Raw genomic sequence first — 23,105 nt, forward strand, 5'->3', positions numbered from 1 at the left:
GATGACAGTCATAAGGCATGAAGAAATTTTTAAGGAATTGAACAGTTGGGTGCCAATACCTCGATTCTTCCACAGACATTAATGTTCCTGATTTATCATGTATTTCTGTATATCTCATTCTTCCTGGTCATTCATCACTCCATGATATTAAAAAGCTTCAAGTTAAATTGCTAATGTCAGTATACTTTCTCACATGTTTCAATATAAATCATATGTTATTCTTATAGCTTTTGTTTTTAAATAGAATCTATATGGATAAATACAAATATTAAATGTGTATTTGTTTGTTTTTATAAATGCATATCCCTATGCAGTCCAGAACTGAAAACAGAAATCACCATTCTCTCCAGAAAGTTCCTTCACAGTCTTTCGTAGTCAACTCCTACTTTGTCCTAACCCCAGAGGCAACTGATAGTGTATGTCAGATCAGGTAATACAGAAATGTGACTTTTATATTGGAAATGAAGACATGAGACTGAACAGCACAAATGGTGCAACCCATTATTATGCTTTTTATAAGGATTTGAAACTGCTTTATAGAATAAGACAGTGTAGAAGAGGATTATTCCACAGAATTTCCCTCTTTTGTCTAATTAAAAAAGGAAGGTTTTAACTTTAACATAGTAAGATTACATACAACAAAAACAGTTATCAAGTAAGAACTATCGTTACAATATCTAGTCTATGTGTATTTGGCAAAATTGAAAAAATATTTTATTATCTATTTTATCTTTGTTATTCTAAAGTTTTACTTTCACCATAATTAAAGAAAACTATAATCATAACTACCTAGTCTTCATCTCCATCAGAGACCTCAGAAGGGTGAAATGCTACCTAATGACAGGGACATCAGGCCATCTCAACAGTCACCCAAGGTTCCTGGAGCATCCAGTTATGGCCTACAGGCCTAGGATATCTGACAGTCTTTCCTGTGAAGCAGGGAATTCTGAAGGATTGTCCTACCCTGTCTTGGCAAAGTTTGGCAGTTGCCTTCTTTTGCATCCTGCTGGTTCAGTTTGGACAGAAACTGTCAGTGATTGAGGCAAAGGCAATTTCTTTGCCCAAATGGCTACCTTTTGCCATAAAGAAAGCAAACTTCATACAGAGGTTCCATGATGCCCATCATCTTCTCTGAAGTAGATCATTGCTGCCAGGAGCAGACATGTTCCACTGTCATAGAAAGCCTTAGGTTATTAAACATACTAAATACCATATTCTATAGGTCTTTTAAGTGTTTGAAGAACTTCTGTCTATATAAATATATCTGTGTATGACCTTAAAAACATATGTAACATGACTCTAGGTTTGACTATTATAAATGACTATTAATCTGTGTTTTCTAATTATACATTTTTAAATGAGCTGCATAAACACAGTACCTTAAACAACTACCCTTTTATCCTATCATTTCCTTGCATCTAATTTCCTTTATTCAGCTTTTTTTCCTGACAATTAGCAATAACAACTTGTAACCAGTCCTCTTAAATGGTAATAAATATCCATCACCCATTTGGGGGACTGGTATAGGCATAGTTTTCTAGACTACTTCATGTTGACTGGGGGCACTGGTAATCATTGGCGGACCCTGAAAAAATTTAGGATTATGGTCAAGTCCTGACTGGAGTATTCTTTGAAGCTGGATTATCTCAGCCAGCAGCCTTGAAGCTGTTCTGAGTGTAGAACTCAGGAAACTACAGCAGAGGAGCTCTGAAACTTTGGGTCATCTGGGCCATTTGTGCCCATCGGAGATTTTACAGAGTGTCTTCCTCAGACAAACCTGATTTTCTTAACGCAGAATGAATCCACTGCCTCTCATTTCCTGTGAAAATAAAAGCAGAACCTCTTTCCCAAAGTAACATATCTTTTAAAAACATATAGGTTGGTTTAATCTAGCAGCTGTCATAATCAAATATCTCATAGCAGTTATTATTTTTTCATTAGCAGTCAAAAAATTTAAAGAAAAACACAATAATATACAATATTCAGACTGTGTGTATTCCATCTTTATGTGGCTTTTTATATTTTTATTATTCTATTCCTTTTAAGTACTTGATTTTAAAACTAAATTTTTTAAATCTAAGACTGTATATATTCTTTCTCTTTTCTCTCCCAAGCCTACATACACTTTTAAAAATACATCGTGATGCTTTTAGAGGCTCTTTTTCATCTGACTCTGTCCTTAATACACATCTGTAGCCTTTTCTGTCTGCATGAGCAAAAACCTGTTGTGTAACTTAGATCATGACTTGCTGGTGCTGGCTCTTCCCCTAAGAGTCCCTAAGAGTCTAGTCTCATGGCAGAGGAACATTTACATTCAGCTCAGGGAGCCATGTTTACCATTCTAACTCTGAGAAGTTTCTGGGTCCATACTGCCACCAAGTAGCATGCTGCCAGCTTCTCATAAACACCATATACGTATTTGGTAGTAGGACTTCTGAAAAGAGCCACCTGTATTTTCCACTAACACCTCTGCTCACAGCCAGAAAATAGAGCCCACCCAAGAAAAGGCAGCTATCAAGAAGCAGTGCTTGACTCCATTCTTATGTGTCTATAATCTTCTTTTAAGCTTTGTCGGATTTTATGTGCACATTTCGGCTCCACGTTGGGTACCACATATAATCAGATGTTTCCTGTCCTGACCACCCTCTCCCCATCCCAGCAGCTGCTTGCAAATTACCACATGGAAACAATATTATTTATAAATGCTCAGCTAATAGCTCAGGCTTATTAATAACTAACTCTTACATTTTAAGATAACCTGTATTCCTTATTTACATTCTGTCATGTGGCTGTATCTTTATTAGCTGACACATTTATCTCCTGTTCCCTTTGCATCTGGCTGGCAACTCCTCAGACTCTGCCCTTCTTCCCATCCTCCTTAGTTTGGTCACCCTGCCTATACTTCCTGCCTGGCTACTGGCCAATCAGCATTTTATTATACCACTCGTGTGACAAATCTTTACAGTGTACAAGAGGATTATTCCACAGCAGTGATTCCTGCTGCATCTTCCTGACTCCCTTTTGCCTGAAGGATAAGCATCTGTATTAGGCACCTTTCTGGGCCTTTACAATCTGGCAGTCTAACCTCCCCACCTGCCAGTCTTCTCCCCCACAACTGTCCCTGCCCTTAAATAATACTCCTCCCTTCCTCACTCATTCCCTCCTTTGCTCTTCTGTTGACTTCTTATCTCCTTGATATCTTCTCCAGGTTGTTCACCTGGATAGTTCCCAAACAGTCTTCTGCTATCACCTGTGTGGGAACTCATTCAGCCAATAGTCTTTGAGGTACTGGCCCCTTATGGGTGGGGTCTCGGGTGGTACATGTGGGCTAGGAGCAAGCTCGAAATCTCTCTTTTTCTCCCCCCGTCCCAAGGAGCCAAGTGATTCAGAACTTCACGAGGAAGACCAAGTCCCACTCTGGGGTAAGGGTGGCTGGGAAAGTCTTGTCAGCAGCACGGTGACAGGAACCACAGCCTAGTGGCCCTGGAACCTTGCAGGATTTGTTGCTATTCAGTGCTGTGACTGTGGACTTCTTGTAGGAGTGAGAATGCCTAGACCCTGCTCAATGAGCATTTTGTAGAACTGCAGCAGTGTGGATTTCTGAGGTCTCACAATGGCAGTCAGTCCTGCTCACCTGTGAATCAGAACAGAGCCCTGGATGGTGAAGAGAGAGCTAGTTTGCTGTCAGTCCACACATAGCACCTGAGACCTCACTCAGAAGGGGCCTGTACCTCAAAGACTATTGGCTGAATGAGTTGCCGCAAGAATCACCTTTTTTTTTTTTTTTAACCTCATCAAGAATTAGTTGTTCCAGAGAGATAGTTTAGAGGTTTAAGAGTACTTAACTGATGTTCCAGAGGACCAGAGTTCACTTGCCATGACAGATACCCCAAACCTCCTGTGACTCTAGCTAGAGGGCATCAATACCTTCTTTGGTCTGCGCAGGCACGTGCACACATATGTGTATCCTCACATCAGACACAGGTATACGTACATGAATGAATAAATGAATCAGTTGTTCTATTTCCTATGTTGTTTCCACTTATACTTTATATACATTTCCATTTTGCATATACATATATATATATATCATATACATGTGTATGTATATAAATTATAGTGACATTAGCCATTTAACATAAGCCATAACAGATGAATAAAATGACTATATCAATGTAACAACTATGTACTTTTTTCCTTTTAATTTGAATTATAGAAAAAGAAGCATCAAAAAGGATGAGAGGAAAAACCATACATGCATATCCAATTCTAATCATATACTTCCTTAAATTTATAGGAATCTGTTGACTGGGTTGGAGATTACAATGAACCATTGACTGGATTTTCATGGAGAGGTGGATCTGAACGAGAAACCACAGGAATCCAGATATGGAGTGAAGTTTTCCTTATCAATAAACTTGATGGTAAAAAGGTATGACACATTTTAAATTTTAAATAAAATTGAAATTTTAATTTCAGTAGTAACTTTGAAAATAGTCTTTTGAAAACTTTTGTCCATTTCACATAGTGCTATAGGCTAAGAGTGGTGTCTAGTTGAATGATCCCTGTTAAACTGTTCAGTGATCCCAGGAGACAAAAATCATAATGGATACAGAATAGTAGATATCAAACTGATAGTTTTACATCATCTCAGTGCTACGTTTTTATACTAGGTTCTTAGAGAAAAATTAAAAATGACTATACCCAGCAGCTATTAATAGTTTTTCTGTGACATTCATAGCACATGTAAGAAGTTAAATATTCATTGATTCCTTTAGTTCTTCTGGTGTTAATGTCATGGTAACCCTGGTGCCCTGGGTATTGTATACAATAAGAGTAATGTACTCTATTCACCTGTAGGTTGCAGTGCTACTGATGGATACTCAGGGAACCTTTGACAGTCAGTCAACTTTGAGAGATTCGGCCACAGTATTTGCCCTTAGCACAATGATCAGCTCAATACAGGTATGGAATAAAAAAAAATCTATTTGTGGGTGTTTCTTAACTAAAATTCATGAGTAGTGCTTCTACATAGGCATGGCAATGAGCAAAGAGCATGGGAAATCATACATGTTGCTCAGTTAACTCCCCATGAATAGAATTGTTGGTGTAGTCTAATTACTGACCAGTTTCTAAATTGGCTGCTTTAGTCCAAAGTAGCTTTATTATTGTTACATTTTCTGTTAAATTTTACAACACATTAAATAATATTAAATTTTATAGCTAGGGATGTTGCTCAGTTGGTAGTGTCTTTCTTTGCTTTGTATTTAGAAGGGCGTGGGCTCAATCCCCAGCACCATATAAGCCAGGTATGGTGGGGAATGCCTGTTGTCCCAGTACTGAGGAGATGGAGGCAGAAAGATCAAGAGTTTAACATCATCTTTGGTTATGCAGTGAGTCTGAGGCTATCCTGGGCTACATGTGACCTTGTCTCAAAACAAAAAAAAAAAAAATGTTGGTCAGTGAGATAGCTCAGCAGGTAAAACTACTTGCTGAACAAAGCTGACATGCTGTGAAGTAGAAGGGAAGAAAAGACTCCCCAGAGGTGTCCCCTGACTTCCACACAGAGTTCCTGGCACCCTTCCCCTGAGTGCACACACCCCTCTCAAAGACAACAATAATAATAAATCATCGGTGGAAATGTTTGTAAAATGTGAAAGCTATATGTGTTCATAGAATGCTCTTTAATTCCCATTCTTTTCTCTTTCTCTTATTAAAAGTACTATTGGGCAGGATAGGGGATTATAGGCTTTCTAAATTGTCCTGAAAGTCTGTGGAGGGCTTCTTCAATGAATCTTCGAAGTACCAAGTTGATATCTATTTCCTTTGAAATCAATAGGAAAGATCATTTGCATAAGCCAATTAAAATCAGTTTGACTTTGCTTTTAACATTCATTGTTTAGTGTTATAATTGGCCTGGAAACATTGAATCTTTTCATAGAAAAAGTCTGTTGAGTAATGACTATTTTAAATTAATACCTGAGAAATTTTATTTAAATAAGTACAAAAAAGGATACTGTTTGTGTCAATATGTAAACATATAAGCACCCATACCTTTATCTTTAAAGTTACTGATGTTGATCACCGCAAGGAAAATAAGAAACCCACGCAGTGTCATCTTAAGGCTATGCTGTAGTGGAAGAGCAAGGCAGGAGCCGGAGCTGTGAGCGTGGTATTCAGAGCCTAACCTCTGTGTGCAGGGACTTAATGTAGACATAATAAATCAATGAATTATGAAGGGTTAATAGTAATTTTCCAGTTGGGCAGGACAGCCTACTTCTGTAACCCCTGCTTCTGGGAGTTTGAGGCAGGAGGATTACAAGTTTGGGCAACATGATGAAACCTTCACCTAAAATAAAAAGGGCTTGAGGTGTTCCTTACACTATAAAAACAAACAGCCCCCCCAATACACGCACACATTCCCAAAGAAGTTGTTCACGTTTAGATTTATGCTCACTCGGTGTGCTTTGAAGAGTGATTATTAAATAGGTCCATAAAACATTTGTAATATTTGGACTCCGCAGCAAGTGACTCCTGTATTTGTCTTATATTTTTATGACAATTGTATGTTGTTTATTATCTGCCAAGCCCTCTCTACTCCTTTCTTGGGGTCTCATACATGTACGTAAGAGAATCAATTGTGTAATAACTGACATGTATGAAAATGGAAGGATGAAGTGATGCTGATTGTCTTCTCATCTTGACCTCTTTCCATAATCAAGGTATATAACTTATCCCAAAATGTCCAGGAGGATGATCTTCAGCACCTCCAGGTAAAAGCATGTTTTGTGTCTCTGGTGGTCTTGTGGACAGGCAGACCAGAATTTGGGGAACTTCAGACATGTGACCATATAAGAGTCATGCTGTTGCCAGGTCTCTTGTCTAGTCTTATATGGCTATGTTCTTTCTAATAGTTTCCATATTCCTTTGTTTCTAAACCTTCTTGCTCCCAGTGATAAATACATGAAAGTATGTGGCAGATCAAAGTGGACAAAGAGTTGGGTGCTGGTGGTGCACACCTTTAATCCCAGCTCTTGGAAGGCAGAGGCAGGTAGATCTGCCAGCCTGCTCTACAAAGTGAGTTCTAGGACAGCCAGGGCTGTTACACAGGGAAACCTTGTCTTGAAAAACAAAACAAAACAAAACAACAACAACAACAACAAAATGGACAAAGAATCTTTAATATAAAGAGTCTCTAAATTTCACTGTCAAAATGTTAAGGTCGAGGACTTGATAACTTGTTGGTATGGTGTCTGTTACATGCCAGACTTCTTTCCTTGTGGACCTCACGGCTCAGACTTGAGATCTGATCTGAAAGAGATGTTGGTGGTTCCAATCTACCCTTCATGTTTCATAGATGAGGGAAGTGGAGATGAAAAACTGAGTGACTTGCTGAGGCTCCTGTGGCTAGTTAATAGTAGCTAGGGGTAAGAACCATTGACTGGGGACTGTGTTCCTTCCACTCTCCAGGAAGTTGGAATCTTAAATAAAAGAGTAGATATTTTCTAGAGATTTTTCTCATGTTCTCAGTTCTTCTGACTCTGCTGATGTTATTCTTGAGTAGATAGCAAAGCTTCTATCCCTTTGATAGCTCTATATGTTTTTACATAAAATTTCACCTAACGTGTATATCATATCCATGCAGTGAAATGTGAAACTTTGATGGATAGATATAAAGGACAATAGAGCAGCACAACCCAAGGCATTGGAAATATTACTTGGAGTTCACTTCCAGTTGTTACTGGACATATCCTGGTATCTCACACTGATTGTTTATGACAAATAGCTGATACACAGACTAACTGCTGGGTATATTTCCATAATAAAATCAACTACTGCTTTGGCAAGTGACATAACCCAGTTAGTTACTTTCCTGATGAACAGCATGGTGCCATTACACACTGGTTTATTTATGTATGTGTACAAAAGGACCAAATTTTGGCAGTGATTATGAGTTAACCGTGTATTTTTATCATTTAAATTTTTTTCCTGTAAATGACAACACCTTGCTTTGGAGTGATTGTGAATTCAAGTTATGTCAGTACACAAAGCTGATAAGTGTGCAGTCCCTGGACCAGTTACCTTTTAGACATATCCAGATTTGGAATTCATCCCTCAAATGAAGTATCTAGTAATTACCCTTTGCTTTCCTGGTTTCCACTGATCTTTGGGAGTGTCGGTACTGGGGGGGTATTATAAAGGAGCAGGGGGATGCTGGGCCAGCATTCTTCCCAACTCCAAGAAGTATGATTAGCCCAATATGTGAATGAGGAAACATCTAACCCACCTGGATGATATCAGGAGCCTTGTCAGTCATCTCCACAGGCCTGCGTTCACTAAAACCATGCATTTGTTAAAACAAAAATTCTCATTGTTGTACTTCATGTTCTTAGTTGTAAGCAATAAAAAAATAAGAGAAGAAAGCACATTTAATTCCCCACTTTTAAAGCCAAATGCCTACTTTTGTAACTCAGGTCATTGTACCTTTAAATTTCCCTGGGATCCATCTTTATAAATGTACCCTAGCTGATTTATGACCCTCTAAGCCAGTGTAAGATCTGCTTTGAAAGGTCATTTCCCATGTGCTCCCCTTCTACAGTTTTTATGCCAAAGACATGAGTTTTAAGGCTAGGGTCGACCTGTGGAGCACGTGCTTAGCATTCAGTGCTCAGTAGCTCAGTGGTTCACATACATCATACATGAAACATATACATATGGAAAAGAAAGGGAGAAGGTTAAAGCAGAAGTCTCATCTTAAAATGTAACATTTTTAATTTTTGACATGTAATTACTATATCTTGGTTTTATATGATTAATGCTTGTTTCCTGAAATTTACTATGTAATCATCATACTGTAGCATTCTGTTATAGCTGGGGGAAGTGAGTAGAAGAAACCCAACGAGTAAACGAATCTCAATCTTTTTCTCTCTCCCCAACCCTTCTTTCTTTGATTTTCCTCCTAGCTTTTCACTGAGTATGGCAGGTTAGCAATGGAAGAAACATTCCTGAAGCCTTTTCAGGTAGGTGAAAGTTGAATGACAGGAAATTCTTACTGTGATTTTCATCAGGATCATGTTTCTCTCCTTGATTTATTTCATTCAAGAAGCATTTTTAGGCCGGGTGTAGTGGTGTGTGTCTTTAATTCCAGCATTAGGGAGGCAGAGGCACATGGATTTCTATGAGTTCAAGGCAGATAGATTGTTGTGAGTTCAAGATTGTTGTGAACTCTGTGAGTTCAAAGCCAGCCTGATGCACATTAGTCGTTCTAGGTCACCCAGGGTTACATAGTGAGTAAGAGACCCTGTCTCAAAGGAAGAAAGAGAAGGGGTTTTAAATTCCTATTCTAAGCTATTTGATATGAATAAAAGATCGAAATAGAGAAATAAAAACATGTCTTAGCTATTCCGGCTCATGTGAGAATATCAACTTTCCCCTGAATTCAGCCCTAGAAATGTCACAGAAGACAGTTGACATATGCTAGACATGAAATCTAAAACAACCAACCTGGGGTAGTAAAAGTGATACTGGGGAAGAGGCTCCGGTGCCCTTTCTTACACGTTAATATCTGTTGCCCAAGTGTAACAGCAACCAGTCCAGCTGATGATGGTCTACCCACTGTGTCGGCTTCTATAGAAGCTTGTGTTCATCCCTTCAGCTATCAGACTATTGAAACACCAGGTCCCAGAGAATTAAGAACTTCCCAGGAATCCCATGCTGGAAGGCAAATATTGAAGCGCTAGTGCCATCCAGAAGAGGAATTGGCCTCCCAGAAAGAGATTTCATGTAGTTCTGGAAACTTATTGAACCACCTTTCGGGACTGATAGTGAAGATAGTTGTGGGCCAGTAACAGGCAGGACTGTCCTTTGCCAGGAGTGTTTTTCTGCAATCCAGGGAAGTGGCGGAGGAAGTGGTGAGGAAGAAGAAACCAATCCTGCTTTACAGTCTGCAGCATGGCTCACAGTCCTTTCTGTGCACTTGTGTTTCTTATTAATCCATCCGGCGGGTGATAGTTAAGTGCTGAGTGGAAACTGCAATATTGCTCTGACTTTTCTACCCTTAGCACTGCTGTTCTAGACTGTAAATTCCAGAAAGGGACTGTAAGTTTTGCCAGCAAGTGTCACTGCTCCTAACACATAAACTAACATGAAGACTAACCAATAGATACATAGATAGATACATACAGACAGGAATTATGTCTTTGGTGTAAAAAAAAAAACCAAAAAACAAACAAACAAAAAAAAAACACAAACACAAACAAAAACTGTCAGTGTCCTAAAACCAAATAATAAGGAAAACTTTTGAGATTGCTACTTAATAGTGAACCATGTTGACTTTGTGAAATGTCAGTGAAAAGCAAGTTTTGGAGTCTGGTGAAATGGCCCAGTCAGTTAAGTGCTTGCCATGTTAGCTTGAAGGCTTGAATTTGATCTTTAGCAACAATGTACAAAGTCAGACATAGTGGTACATACTTGTAATCCCAGCAGTCTGGGACACTCCCTAGCCCCCTGCCCCATCCCACAAGCCTCATGGCTTGCATTGGGAGTGAGGGGGAATGATCCTCTTAAGAGGTGAAGAATGAAACTCAGGGCAATGCCATCTTTGCAGACACTGGGTCATACATAGCTTTCCAGAGACTGACCTCGTGGTTTACTTTTCTTATCCATTTAAGCATAGTAGAATTGTGACCTTTACAATAGGAATTGAATTCTGTTGGCTGATAGCTCATGGCTAGGGCCTAGAGGAAGGATCTATATAAGAATAAACTCTATTGATGGGGCCTCTGCAATAGGGACGTGTTCTATTCACCCAGGACTTGGGCCTAAACAATGCTCAGGATATTGAGGGATTCCGGTGGAGGCTGGTTCCTATTGGAATAGCAAAGAATCACCAGGTTGACTGTCCACTTTTCACTCTGGCATTCTAGGTGATCAGGCACCCTCCATTCCTTCCACTGAAGAAAATAGACCCGTGTGATTGACAGTCCTGGTTTCTCTAATGCTTGTTCTAACTAAGCGGTGCTTCCTACACCCAGCACTGGGCATGTGCAGACAGGCAGTTCCCCACAACTTCATGGACAGCTAACTTAGTTATTTGAATAATTCTAGGCCAATGACAGATCCTATCTCAAAAACCAAGAGGAACAACTCCTGAGAAACGACACCCAAAGCTATGTTATGATTTGCACATGCATCTATGCATCTGAACACTTTTGCACACTCAGCACCATACAAAATACATGCACCTACATGCACGTCAATATACACCATAACATACACACACACACCAAAAAAAAAAAAAAAAAAAAAAAAACTGTAGAGATGGCTCAGCAGTTAAGAGCGCCTGCTGCTCTTGCAGAGGACCTGGGTCTATTCCCAGCACCCGCAGTTGTAGCTCACAGCTGTCTGTAACTTCAGTCCCAGAGGATCCAATACCCTCTTCTGACCTCCCTGGTAACTCCATGCACATGGTAGGTACATAGGCATAAATGCAAGCAAAAATAGTCACATGCATAAAATTAAAAAAAACAACCCAAGGGTCTGGAGAGATGGCTCAGAGATTAAGAGCACTGACTGCTCTTCTAGAGGGCCTAGGTTCAATTCCCAGCACCTATGTGGCAGTTCACAACTGTCTGTAACTCCAGTTTCAGGGGATCTGACACCATCACACAGACAAAATATCAATCAATGTATACCAGATAAAACTAAATAGACCATTTAAAAAATTAAAAAAAAAACCACACACATTGTTTTGACCAAATGAGTCAGCAATGACTCCTTAAACCAGTATGGGTTTTTTAAAATATGTTTGAAATTGAAATGAGAAACTTACTTAGTCATAAAAGTAACATCCACAGCCTTTTAATAACACTTTTATAACATTTGAGATTAAAACAACTAAATTCAAAACAAAAGATACTATATATCATATATTTAAAAGGAAAGATGCAAATATATAATACAGTACATAATATAACAAGACTCTCAGGACTTATAACATTAGTGACATAATTCACACTTAGATTAGGAAAAAAAACTTATGAATGAGGCTGAAAAGATGGCTCTGCAGTTAAGGACACTGGCTGTTCTTCCCAAAGATTCAGGTTTTATTCCCATTGTGTATATGGCAGCTCACAACCATCTGCAATGCCAGTTCCAGGGGATCCCATACCCTCTTCAAGCTCCTGTGGGCACCAGGCACTTGAGTGATGCACAGACATATATGCAGGCAAAACACCTGTGTACATAAACTAATAAAAGTAGGAAATAGCAGCATAAAATAGCTTTTAAATGATATATCAGTTTACTCAACCAATTGTAATAACTGTTCATTGCAAGCCCCAAGAAGCCAGCTCTAAGCAATGTAACAGACCTTTGGATTGCAATCTGTAGTAAGAGATAAGATCACCAGGTGGTGGTGTTTCCACAGGAAGCTGACTGCCTAGGTCCTGCTTAAATACGGTATGGCTAAGGTCTGTTTCAGCCACTGTACCTACCCTGGCAGACAGCATCTGCAGCAGGAAAAGTACCAGAGAGATGGAGTGCTGGGTCTGTATCAGGTGGTCAGTAAATTCAAGTTTTCTGGTAGTAGGAAAATTAGAGGCATAGATCCTTAAAGAAAGAAAAAAAATCTTTCTTGTGGATGAACTTGACTTCCTCTCAGAAGCCTTTGTTTCTTTCTTGGACATGCAGTTGAAACCTTTAACATTTAGTCTCTTATGGCTCATCTCCTCAGCATTAGTACTTTGTTTTCTCAGTTAATTTCTCCTAGTCTGTTCCATAGTCCTCTTTTCCTTTTTTGCAGTATATAGATCAAACCCCGGCACACACAAGGTAAGCTCTCTTCCCTGAGCTGCCTCCTGGCCCTCCTGCAACACCTTTATTAACCATCTTCATGTTCTCAAATCCCACCAGTGCTTTTGACATCAGAACAGAACTTAACCTTCTCTTTTAGATAAAAGTAGAAGCCCACACATCTGAATAGAGATGTAATGGCTAGTCATCTAACCAGTTCCGGGGAGATTTCAATGAAAGTGAATGTTGCTGGTGTGTGTGTGTATGTACACACACACACGCACAGGTGCACGTTTGCACATGTGCATGTGTTTGTAATAAGGAAATACATGGCACAAACAATTAGAAATTGTTATAATTATGCCTTATGGTGGTGGCACATGCCTTTAATCCCAGCACTCGGGAGGCAGAAGCAGCCAAATCTCTGTGATTCTCTCTGAGACCAGCCTTATCTACAAGAGTTATTTCCAGGACAGGTTCCAAAGCTACACAGAGAAACCTTGTCTCAAAACAACAGCAAAAAAAATTTTAAATGTCACGTGAGAGAAATTGTTATAATCAGTCATTCATATCAGGCCTTTATGCAGACAATCAGGAATTCTTTGACTCTAGTTGACTTAATTCCATTCAAGATCACTCTATTCCCATGATTAAAGATGTTTACCAGCAAAATTCCTTGGTAGTGATTCAAGCCACTTTGAAACAAAACATTCCTGGGCAAAAATCTGTGGTAATGGGAGCTGCCAAATAATGTCAGAGAATTACCTGACCACACTGAGAAAAAGAGAGGTTTCTGTCTGCCTGCTAGGGTGGGAATGAATATGTGATGGGACCATGGAGGACAGCTACCAGGGAAGGCTGCCTACCCTACTTAGGTTTTTGTCCAGAGAGCAACTTAGGTCATCTGAGAGGTACACGAATTAGAATTACTTATCTGGCAACCCAGAATTGGGTTAAGGTTCAGGCTAAAGTTCTCTTGGTTTCCACATTTAGTTATTGAATGTAACCGCTGGATAAAGATAACAACTGAGCCAGTGGGCCCTGTGCAAAAGCATGTTTTATATGCTCACTGTGCTAGCAATATCTCTGTTCAATTTCTTTCTCTTTTTATCCAGTGAGGAAAGGGCCAGACAGAGTAGTCTATAAATGTAAACTGTGCACACATACTATGACAGTGTAAAGCTGGCCTCTACCCTGGCCTTAGGTCCATAGCATCGGACCTAGATACCACCTTCTTCTCTGCCTCTGCCTGCTCCCATCCCCAGTACTTGTTGAACTATAATTTGTGATCTGGTCTTTAACAATCATATCTCTCATATCTCACCTCATTAGTCATTAGTTACCTTACAGGTCTTAAGGGCAGAAACTTTGTGAGTCATTTTTTTTGTTTTTTTTTTTTGTTTGTTTGTTTTTGTTTTTTTTTTTTTTTTTTTTTTTTTTGCTAGAGTTATCTACTTCTGTTAAGTCACTTAGGCAGAGGGAGACATGCTCAGGGAACTAACTGTGGCTGAGGTTGGTCTGCCCCTCACCTTTGAACCACACAGAATGCTTCAACAGAAGACATACTGCAAGACCAGTACTCCCCACCCTTGCCTCTGTAACCCACAAAACAAGGCCATCAGTTTGCTTTTCTCCACGTGTGAGTCTTGCTAATAGACTGGCTTTCCCAGGCTGTTGATGGAAGCAAGCTGTTGCTTATAGTCTCCAATAATTCCTAGTGCTTTTCTCTGAAGCTAAAGTTAAAACTGAAATTGATTGATTAAACACATTTAAGTCTAGTTCAGATATTTATTGGCTACTGATTCTAAATCAGTTTTTCCTTCAGAGGCCATGATTAATTTCACATATTTTATAATGGATATGCACATAAATTTAGCATTAGTTTTCCACTACTATATCATTTAAATTTTCATATGGACATCAACACATAAACTGACATATTTCATATACTTGTAACATCAATATCTTAATATTATCCTGAGAATACCCTGTACTTTACATGTTGTTGAATTGAGATCTTTGGTTCATATAGCTGTGTCCAGCAATTGGGCCCTTGGTTTTTTGGTTTGTTTTCATTTTTCACTATAATTCACAAGAGGACTATAACATCCCTTCTGAATGATTTTCAAATGGCTATAGTTTGTTTCCAAAAGAGAAATTGTCAGTAATTTTCATTATGCAAATAAAAAGACCATTTGTAAGATAAAATAGCATAGGCCTACCATTTGCCTAACTCAGTTTAATTCACCTGAAAAACTATTACAATTTAATGTGGTTTTATATGACAAATGGGGGCCTTTATGGTGTTGGTCCTATCTTTGCCCATACAGATGAACATATAAGGATTTAGCAGCAGGAAACTGATGGCTTTTTGAAATGAGGGTTGCAACTCTTAGAATTCTAGGTGTGATAAAAATAGAGCACACAAAGTACCTGGGATATAATGGGAAGGGGCTGTCATTACCATTATCAGATAATGATAAGCAATTGTTAATAAGCTAATTAGTAAACTATCAGTGTCTGAATATCATCCACAGTGGATGTGCTTTCTCTGTAGGAATTGGAAAATACTGTAGAGACCAAAGCTTCTGTGTTGTTTTGACCAAAGAGCTGCTGACAAGCAAGTTTGGGAAATTAAACAATAGCATTGATTCTATGATTACTATTGGAAGTTGATAATTTGGAAAAGTAAGGCTTCACGTTGGCTTTTCTACAGATTGTCTTCATTAGTTTGAAGGAAAACACCCATAGAAAATAGCAAAGAATGAGACAAAAGTTGCTCAAGAAGAATACAATACCCATGTACTTCATTTTATTTATCCTGGCTTACAAATTTCTACTTCAGTTACTTAGCTAACATCTGTTTTCAAGATACTTATTGTAGGTAGAAATGTTCCTGGTACAAGCTAAATTTTGACTTTTTAAAAAAAAAAACAAAAGTGGACATCCATTTAAAGTTAGTAGACTAAAGATGGTATATATGGATATTTTTAGTTCTCTCTGCAAAGAGCTCTCCTCTCCCCCACAGCATCTACACATCAGGAAAAGGGCACCATCATGGTGAAACAAGATAAACATCATACAGTCTCATACTAAGAGGGGCTGTGTAAGAAAAGATTGAGTTTCAAACTATAACCGGGATGTAAGAGTGACACAGTACTATTCCATTACCCCCAAGTGAGAAATTTACAGAAGGACTTCCTCATAAACAATGCTGATGTGAACACCATGTCACCTTCATCTGTAGTAGTTAGAGCAAATCAAAGATAAAAGGGGGAACATCATAATATCTCCTTGGATGAGCAAATAAATTAGGAATACATATGCCAAAGGTTTTGAAAGTTTTCATTAAATATTCATAGCCATTGATGGTAGCATTGATAGTACTACTCTGGGGCTTTCATGTTTTATGTTGTAATATAAAACTTTAAGTAATTATGGGATGTCATAATTCAGTATTCTCCTGTGCTTAGAAAACCAAGATTCCTGATTCAGGGTCTGGGTAAAGAGGTACAGATATGATAAAAGAGTTTGATGAAAACATCTTGGTCTGCATCTGAGTGTTTAAAATACACACACCAGCATGAGTTAAGGCAGTATTCTACATTACACACACACAGCTTTGCCCACTGAAGAGACCTAGGGATAATGAGCAGGTCAGCTTCACCCAGTATTGGTAATGTTGATGTTAAAGGGTCCATTTCAAAGAAATTGGAGAAGTGTAGGTGGAGTTTTCCTGTCCCACAGCCGCTCTCAAATAATCACTAACAGGCTTAATATTACTTACAAATGTTTGGCCAACAGCTCGGGCTTGTTAGTAGCTAACTCTTAGACTTAAATTAACTCATATTTCTTATTTATGCTTTGCCATGTGGCTCATAGATTGTTAACTTCATTTTGTACACATCCTGCTCCCTTGAAGGCTGGCTGGCATCTCCTCTGACTCCGCCCTACTTCATCCCAGCATTCTGAGTTTGATTGTCCCACCTAACTTTATCCTGCATTGCTATAGGCCAGTCAGCTTCTTTATTAACCAATGAGAATAATGCATATTCACAGTGTACAGAAGGATTATTCCACAGCAGAGTTCTTGACTCTGTGTAAAGCAGTGTACTTGAAGCTGGCATCGTAGTAATTCCCTGAATCCCAGTTTGAGGCCAGCTTGGTTTATATATCTAGTGCCCAGCCAATCAGGGATACATAGTAAGCTTTCCTTCCCTCCTTTTCTCCTTCCCTCCCTCCTTTCCTCTCTCCCTCCCACCTTCCCTCCCTCCCTGCCTCCCCTGTCTCCCTGTCTGTCTGTCTGTCTGTCTCTGTCTCTCTCTCTCTCTCTCTGTGTGTGTGTGTGTGTGTGTGTGTGTGTGTGTGTGTGTGTAGGGGGATTAACTTGGAACATTTTTCAAAAAAGAAATGTGATAAAGGTATATTAGTTATTTGCCTGGGGTTTTGTGTGTGTATATTTGTGATATTTATCAGACTTTCCCCCAAGTCTTTTATGTTATTTTTCCTACAGAAATTCTCCCCTGCCCCACAAATTATATAAACCTCAGGTTGTACACCCTTGTGTTTCACTGGCAAAATGAGAGCCCCTAAAGAAGCTAATGGAACAAATGTAGCAGAGAGAAGATATTTTAAAAGTTGATAGAAGCAAAACTTGAATCTTTATATTAGCTCTGTAGGAAATACTGGTGAGTTCTATTTAATATTAGAATATACTGAATACACTTAGCATATTAATTCCCAGAGAATTTACCATAGTGGCATTCAATAAGTAAGGTCACTCTAAGAATTTTAACTCTAGCTAATTAGTGCAATAGCTATAGAATAAGTAGAAGATCTTCTCAAGAGTGAGAGTAGTCAGAAAGGGAAGCAACTCTTACTCTCTTGTGAAGATTGCTGGTGACCTACTGAGTGTGAGGCTCTGGGCCCAACCCCAGCACCACAAGTTGGTGGTTTGAATGGTGAGAGCTGGCCTGGAGCCTGCAGCCAAGGGATTCCTGATGTGCTGGGTCAAATTAGAAACAACAGGAGCACAACCAAGACTAACGGTTATAGAGCATAAAAGTGTTCTGAACCTTGACATTAATGCTAATAATAAAAAATTAGGACTCTACTTGGGACACTGATTCTGTGCCAAACACTCTAATAATGGGCAAGCAAGAGATCCAGTCTTTGCTTCCAGAGGCTTGCACTGTAGTACAGGAGTAGAGATCTGGGTTTTTCTGTCTAGTCCCCAACCACCACTTCTAAGTATTAGAACTCTTTCCAACAGGGAGTCTGCTTTCATTGGTTCAGGCACAGGGATGCCATTCACTCCTTAGAGAAAGTCCATTCAGACCACCTCATCCATCTGACCACAGTGGAGGTGACAGGACTGGGCATTCAATCACAGATAGGCGAGTCTCTGCAACTGTCACTAAAAACTGAACTGTGCAGCAGTGCTAATCTAATACGATCTTCAGAATCCTGGTGGTGTCTTGGCCATCACATAGAAAGGACTAATTAGAAAGAGAAAAGGCTCTGATCTTGCCAGTTATGGAACCAGTAAAAAATTCTGTGGTTTTTAACTTAATTGTGTTGGAATTGTATCTTATTATTTACAAATGAAAGAAATTCATAATGTTCTGGTATTAAAAGTATTATCATGGGGAAAGTACAGAATAGCCTGGGGCATAGGCAATCGGACCTACAAAATTACCTTAGGATTGCTACATGCATTTTGACAGAGCTGCCAGTGTCTATTGTATTTTAACCATTTATACTCAAACTGCTTATATTGGTATTTCAAAGTTATTACTTAAATAAGAAATAGGAGGAAAGATAAGAGGAAATCTGAGAAATCTACTTTTCTGATGGCAAGAAGTTAAGGGTCAGTCATATCCTTAACATAATAGACTATCATTCAGTGATGACTATGAATGATAAACAGTTATGCATCAGTACGGTGGCTTTCACAAATGCAATGCTAAGTGAAAGCACACAGAACTAACCTATTATTTCTCTAGTCACAATGGTGGTGCCCTTTAGGCAGACGTGGAGGGGAGGAAAGCAGGAGTGGGGGCTACAGGAGTGGTAGACATTGTTCTTCCATCTGGGTGCTAGTTACATGCTGTGCTCAGTTTCTGCAAATATGTTAAGCCATCTCATTATATGTGATTTTCTGTATGTAGAAGATATTGCAACACAGAAGATTTTAAAGTGAACATACAACTTATGAACTGGTGGTAAAAATCAACTACTTGAAACTCATCACTATCTTAAATGTCATCCTGTTTCTTTGACACTTAATTTGAATTATATTTTAATATACTTCTCACTTTGTTTGTGACATTGATAATCACATTTTTGTTTGTTTTTGTTTTGTTTTGTTTTTAATAAAATTGTCTTCCTTTTTCCCTCATCCTACTCTGTGTGCATAAACTTCAGATTTGGAAAGCATTTTAAATTTTCTCCCCTGCACTTTGAACTTTTGTGATCAGAAAATGCATACTATTGGCTCTATAAAATTTTAATAAAGTTTAAGGAAAAAGCTGGTGGAGGGCTGGCAAGATGACTCAAGGGTAGATGTGCTTGCTGCTAAGGCTAATTAACAGTAAAACCCCCCCAGAGCTCACATGGTAAGAAAAGACAACCAACTGTCACCTGTTGTCCTCTGACCTCTACATCCATACACTTACATACATATACACAAAAAGTTTAAAAAGAAACTTTAAAAAAGAAAACAACGGGACTGGAGAGATGGTTCAGTGGTTAAGAGCATTGGCTGCTCTTCCAGAGGATCTGGGTTCAATTCCGAGCACCCATATGCAGCTAACAATTGTCTGTAACTTCAGTTCTAGGGGACTGACACCCTCACACAGACATACATGCAGGCAAAACACCACTGCACATGATTTAAAAATAAATAAATCATTAAAATGTAAAAAGATAAAAGCTGGTAGTGTATGCTTGCCAGGAGGATTGCTATGAATTCATTGCCAGCCTGGTCTACACAATGAATTAAACACCAGCCTGGACTACATAGTGAAATTGCCTCCAAAGTTTTAATCTTTTTAAAGTAGGTCTGGTGTCTTACACATACATTTTGCCATAGGCAGAGAGAGAGAGAGAGACAGAGAGAGAGACAGAGAGAGGAGAGGGGTAGGGAGGAAGAGAGGGAGGGAGAAAAGAGAGAAGAAGAAACAAGGAAAGAAGGAAGGATGGATGGATGGACAAACAGACTGCCCTTGGACCACACCACACAAAATCTAGTTATGGCTCAATTCAGTCAGCTTAATGGTGGGACACAACTGTCCCTCATCTCAGTGGGATGCATTCATCTTGGAGTTTGTAGGCAGCTTGCTGTTCCCACTTAGAGGAAGCATGATAAGCTCATGGCAGATTGCTGAGAAACTTTGAAAGACTTGATATTTGCTTTTAATTCTACAATATAATAAGGAACACAGTTAAGATGTGATAATACAGTTGGCTCCAGTAAAAAGCAGAGGGCTGCAACCTCCAAGTACTCTTATCCATCCTTCTTACTACTTTTCAGAGTCTGATATTTCTTGTTCGAGACTGGAGTTTCCCATATGAATTTTCATATGGAGCTGATGGTGGCGCCAAGTTCTTGGAAAAACGACTCAAGGTTGGTTAACTATTAATAGGTGCATGCCATTTCCCCAGAATAAGCTAGCATATCTCTGTTGAATGATTTCCTGAGTACTCAGAAGCCACAATTTCACTTGCCCCTCGTAGTTTCTCTAAAAAACAACTTTAGATGGATTTGTAATGAACTATAGAACTGTACTTTTAAGTTATTGCTAATGAATTTGACACAGATACTGCTTTGGTAGATAAACACTTATTTGTTCCTCAAGGCAAATAAAACTCTTGAAGATAAAAACAGTTCAAGACTGCAGTGTAAATGTCTAGATTCACATTTTACTGACAGTTTAAATAATTATCTCATACTCCTTTTCTACACACTATTAAATCCTTATCTACAAGGGACTGGGGTTAGGCTTGTATGACATACCTAGCCATTCAGATGCCTTTGTCTGACTTAAGTACGGAACTGGTTAGTTTTTTTTGGTTTGTTTGTTTGTTTTGTTTTCTTTTTTGTTGTTGTTGTTGTTTGTTTGTTAGTGTCCACTTCTCTCTTTACCTGGGAAGAAAGAATTTCGATTGAGAAAATGCCTCCATCAGACTGGCCTGTAGCAAAGTCCGTGGGGGATTTTCTTGATGATTGGTGTGGGAGAGCCCAGCCCACTGTGGGTAGAGCCACCCCTGGGCAGGCGGCTAAGGGTTGTATAAGAAATCAAACTGACTAAATCTCTGGGAGCAAGCCCATAAGCAGCACTCCTTCATGGCTTCTTCTTCAGACCCTGCCTCTGGGTTCCTGCCTTGGATCCTGGCCTGACTTTCCTTGGTGAAGTGGGATAAACCTTTCCCTCCCCAAGCTGCTTTTGGCCATGGTGTTTATCACAGCAGTAGAGATTGAATGGTGACAGAAATTCATCCCAGAGATTGGACTGTTGCTGTGATAGACCTGACTGTGTTGTTTTGTAAGAAAACAGAGGCTTGTAAATTGTGCTGATTGTGCTGTGCATTTCTGCACTTAGCTATGGCAAGATGACAAATTCAGTCCTTTACTCTTAGCCATGTCATGGCATTTTATCATCATGGAGGCAGACAGGCAAAGCAAATCCTTTGTTCAGTTTTCATCCCAAGAAAGTTCAACTTCAGAATGACTTTCTGCAGGTCTCAGGGAACCAACATGAAGAACTACAGAATGTCAGGAAACACATCCATTCCTGTTTTACCAACATTTCCTGTTTTCTCCTACCTCATCCTGGCTTAAAAGTAGCTACGAACCCAAACTTTGATGGAAAACTAAAAGGTTTGTCTACCTTTTAATGACTATGTTTGCCTCGCTTATCTGATGATGGACTCAAATCCGTGTGCTTGTGGCTGCTGGCTTAGCTCACACACTACTGCGTGGCAGATGTCTCGATGCTGGCAAGAAAACTGGGGCTTGGGCTTGGTGCTGGGGCTTCCCTTGAGTCGGCTGTGGGATTCTGTGGTGCTGATGAACACAGACCCAAAGCCTGCATCTGCCAGCAACAGGCAGCAGCCCTCGCCCTCTCACCTCTGTGCTCTGGAAATTGCTTCTGTGTGCTCAGTTTTCATTATTTATAGTAATTAAAGTGGGAAAATGTCTGTTTGGGAACATTGCATTTGTTGAAGTACATATTTAGGGACTAAGAGCAAATATTGCATTCAGTACTGAATCCAGGCTTTTCAAAATAGCTATTGAAGAATTTAACAAATTATAAAAATTTCACTGAAAAGCAAACTCCTCTCCAGATAAGAACAAGTTTCTTTACAACAGGAGAATAAGTATTGTTTTTCAGCTAATATCTTCTTACAACCTGTAATTTGCCCTAACAGAGGTTGACTCCTGTTAGAAAAGATGAGAGCCGGGTGGTCATGGCACTCACCTTTAATCCCAGCACTCAGGAGACAAAGAAGGTGGATCTCTGTGAGTTTGAGGCCAGCCTAGTCTACAGAGTGAGTTCCAGGACAGCTAGTACTGTTTCACAGAGAAACCCTGTCTAAAAAATAAATAAATAACTTTTTAAAAGGCATCTGAGTAGACATAGGGTCTTCAGAAGTTCATGTTCCTGGGAGCAGAAAAGCACTGTCTATAGACATTTGCTTTGTAGTTAATTTCAGGTAGTTCAAGGCAGTTTTGACTTTTTACTTGTGAGCCTATCATTGAGCATACCATGGAATTCACACTGTCTAATTTATTATGCCTTTTAAAAAAACATTATGCCAGCAGGGAGACAGTAACATCACAAAATTTTTCAGCACAATTATTGTCAAAGGGGTTTTAAATTACATTTAGAAAATGACAACATGTTATACATCCAATTTTAGAAACTAGCAGAATTGATCAGCAAGAGTATTTTTCCTTGTGTCCATGGAATTATCTTTAATACTGGCAGTTGATATAATAAGCAGAATTCTGAATTTCTCAGCCACTAGCATTGCTTTTGTGCACTTAAGGGTCGTCCTCCTTTCTCTAGTTTTACAACAGCGGATGGCAGTGGGCACATGGGGCTAGCATGTGGGTGCCAGAAGCCTGTGATCTCATGTTGCCCCTGGACTCTAACCCACTAGTGGACACACGGCCCTCTCACTATTATGAAATGACTAGTGGCTTAGTGTGTCTTGAATAAATTACACAAAGGACAGGCTACCATAAAGCCTGTCTTTCTTCTCTGGAGTTGGGAGCCATAAACAGGACAGGGAGCTGAACAAGAGTT

At 39.3% G+C, this 23,105-nt stretch overlaps 1 protein-coding gene across 1 annotated transcript in view; it reads left to right on the top strand.

Annotated features, from left to right (window-relative positions):
* Atl1 (atlastin GTPase 1) overlaps nt 1-23,105 on the top strand; it is a 59,419-nt gene that overhangs the window by 21,482 nt on the left and 14,832 nt on the right. The window contains exons 3-8 of the mRNA XM_051195938.1: nt 4,298-4,432; nt 4,861-4,965; nt 6,723-6,773; nt 8,964-9,020; nt 20,327-20,419; nt 21,535-21,673. Of these exons, the coding sequence (XP_051051895.1) occupies nt 4,298-4,432; nt 4,861-4,965; nt 6,723-6,773; nt 8,964-9,020; nt 20,327-20,419; nt 21,535-21,673 (580 nt within the window). The remainder of the gene's footprint in view (nt 1-4,297; nt 4,433-4,860; nt 4,966-6,722; nt 6,774-8,963; nt 9,021-20,326; nt 20,420-21,534; nt 21,674-23,105) is intronic.

The sequence above is a fragment of the Phodopus roborovskii genome, unplaced genomic scaffold, assembly GCF_943737965.1.
Source record: "Phodopus roborovskii unplaced genomic scaffold, PHOROB, whole genome shotgun sequence".
In the NCBI taxonomy this organism is placed as follows: Eukaryota; Metazoa; Chordata; class Mammalia; order Rodentia; family Cricetidae; genus Phodopus; species Phodopus roborovskii.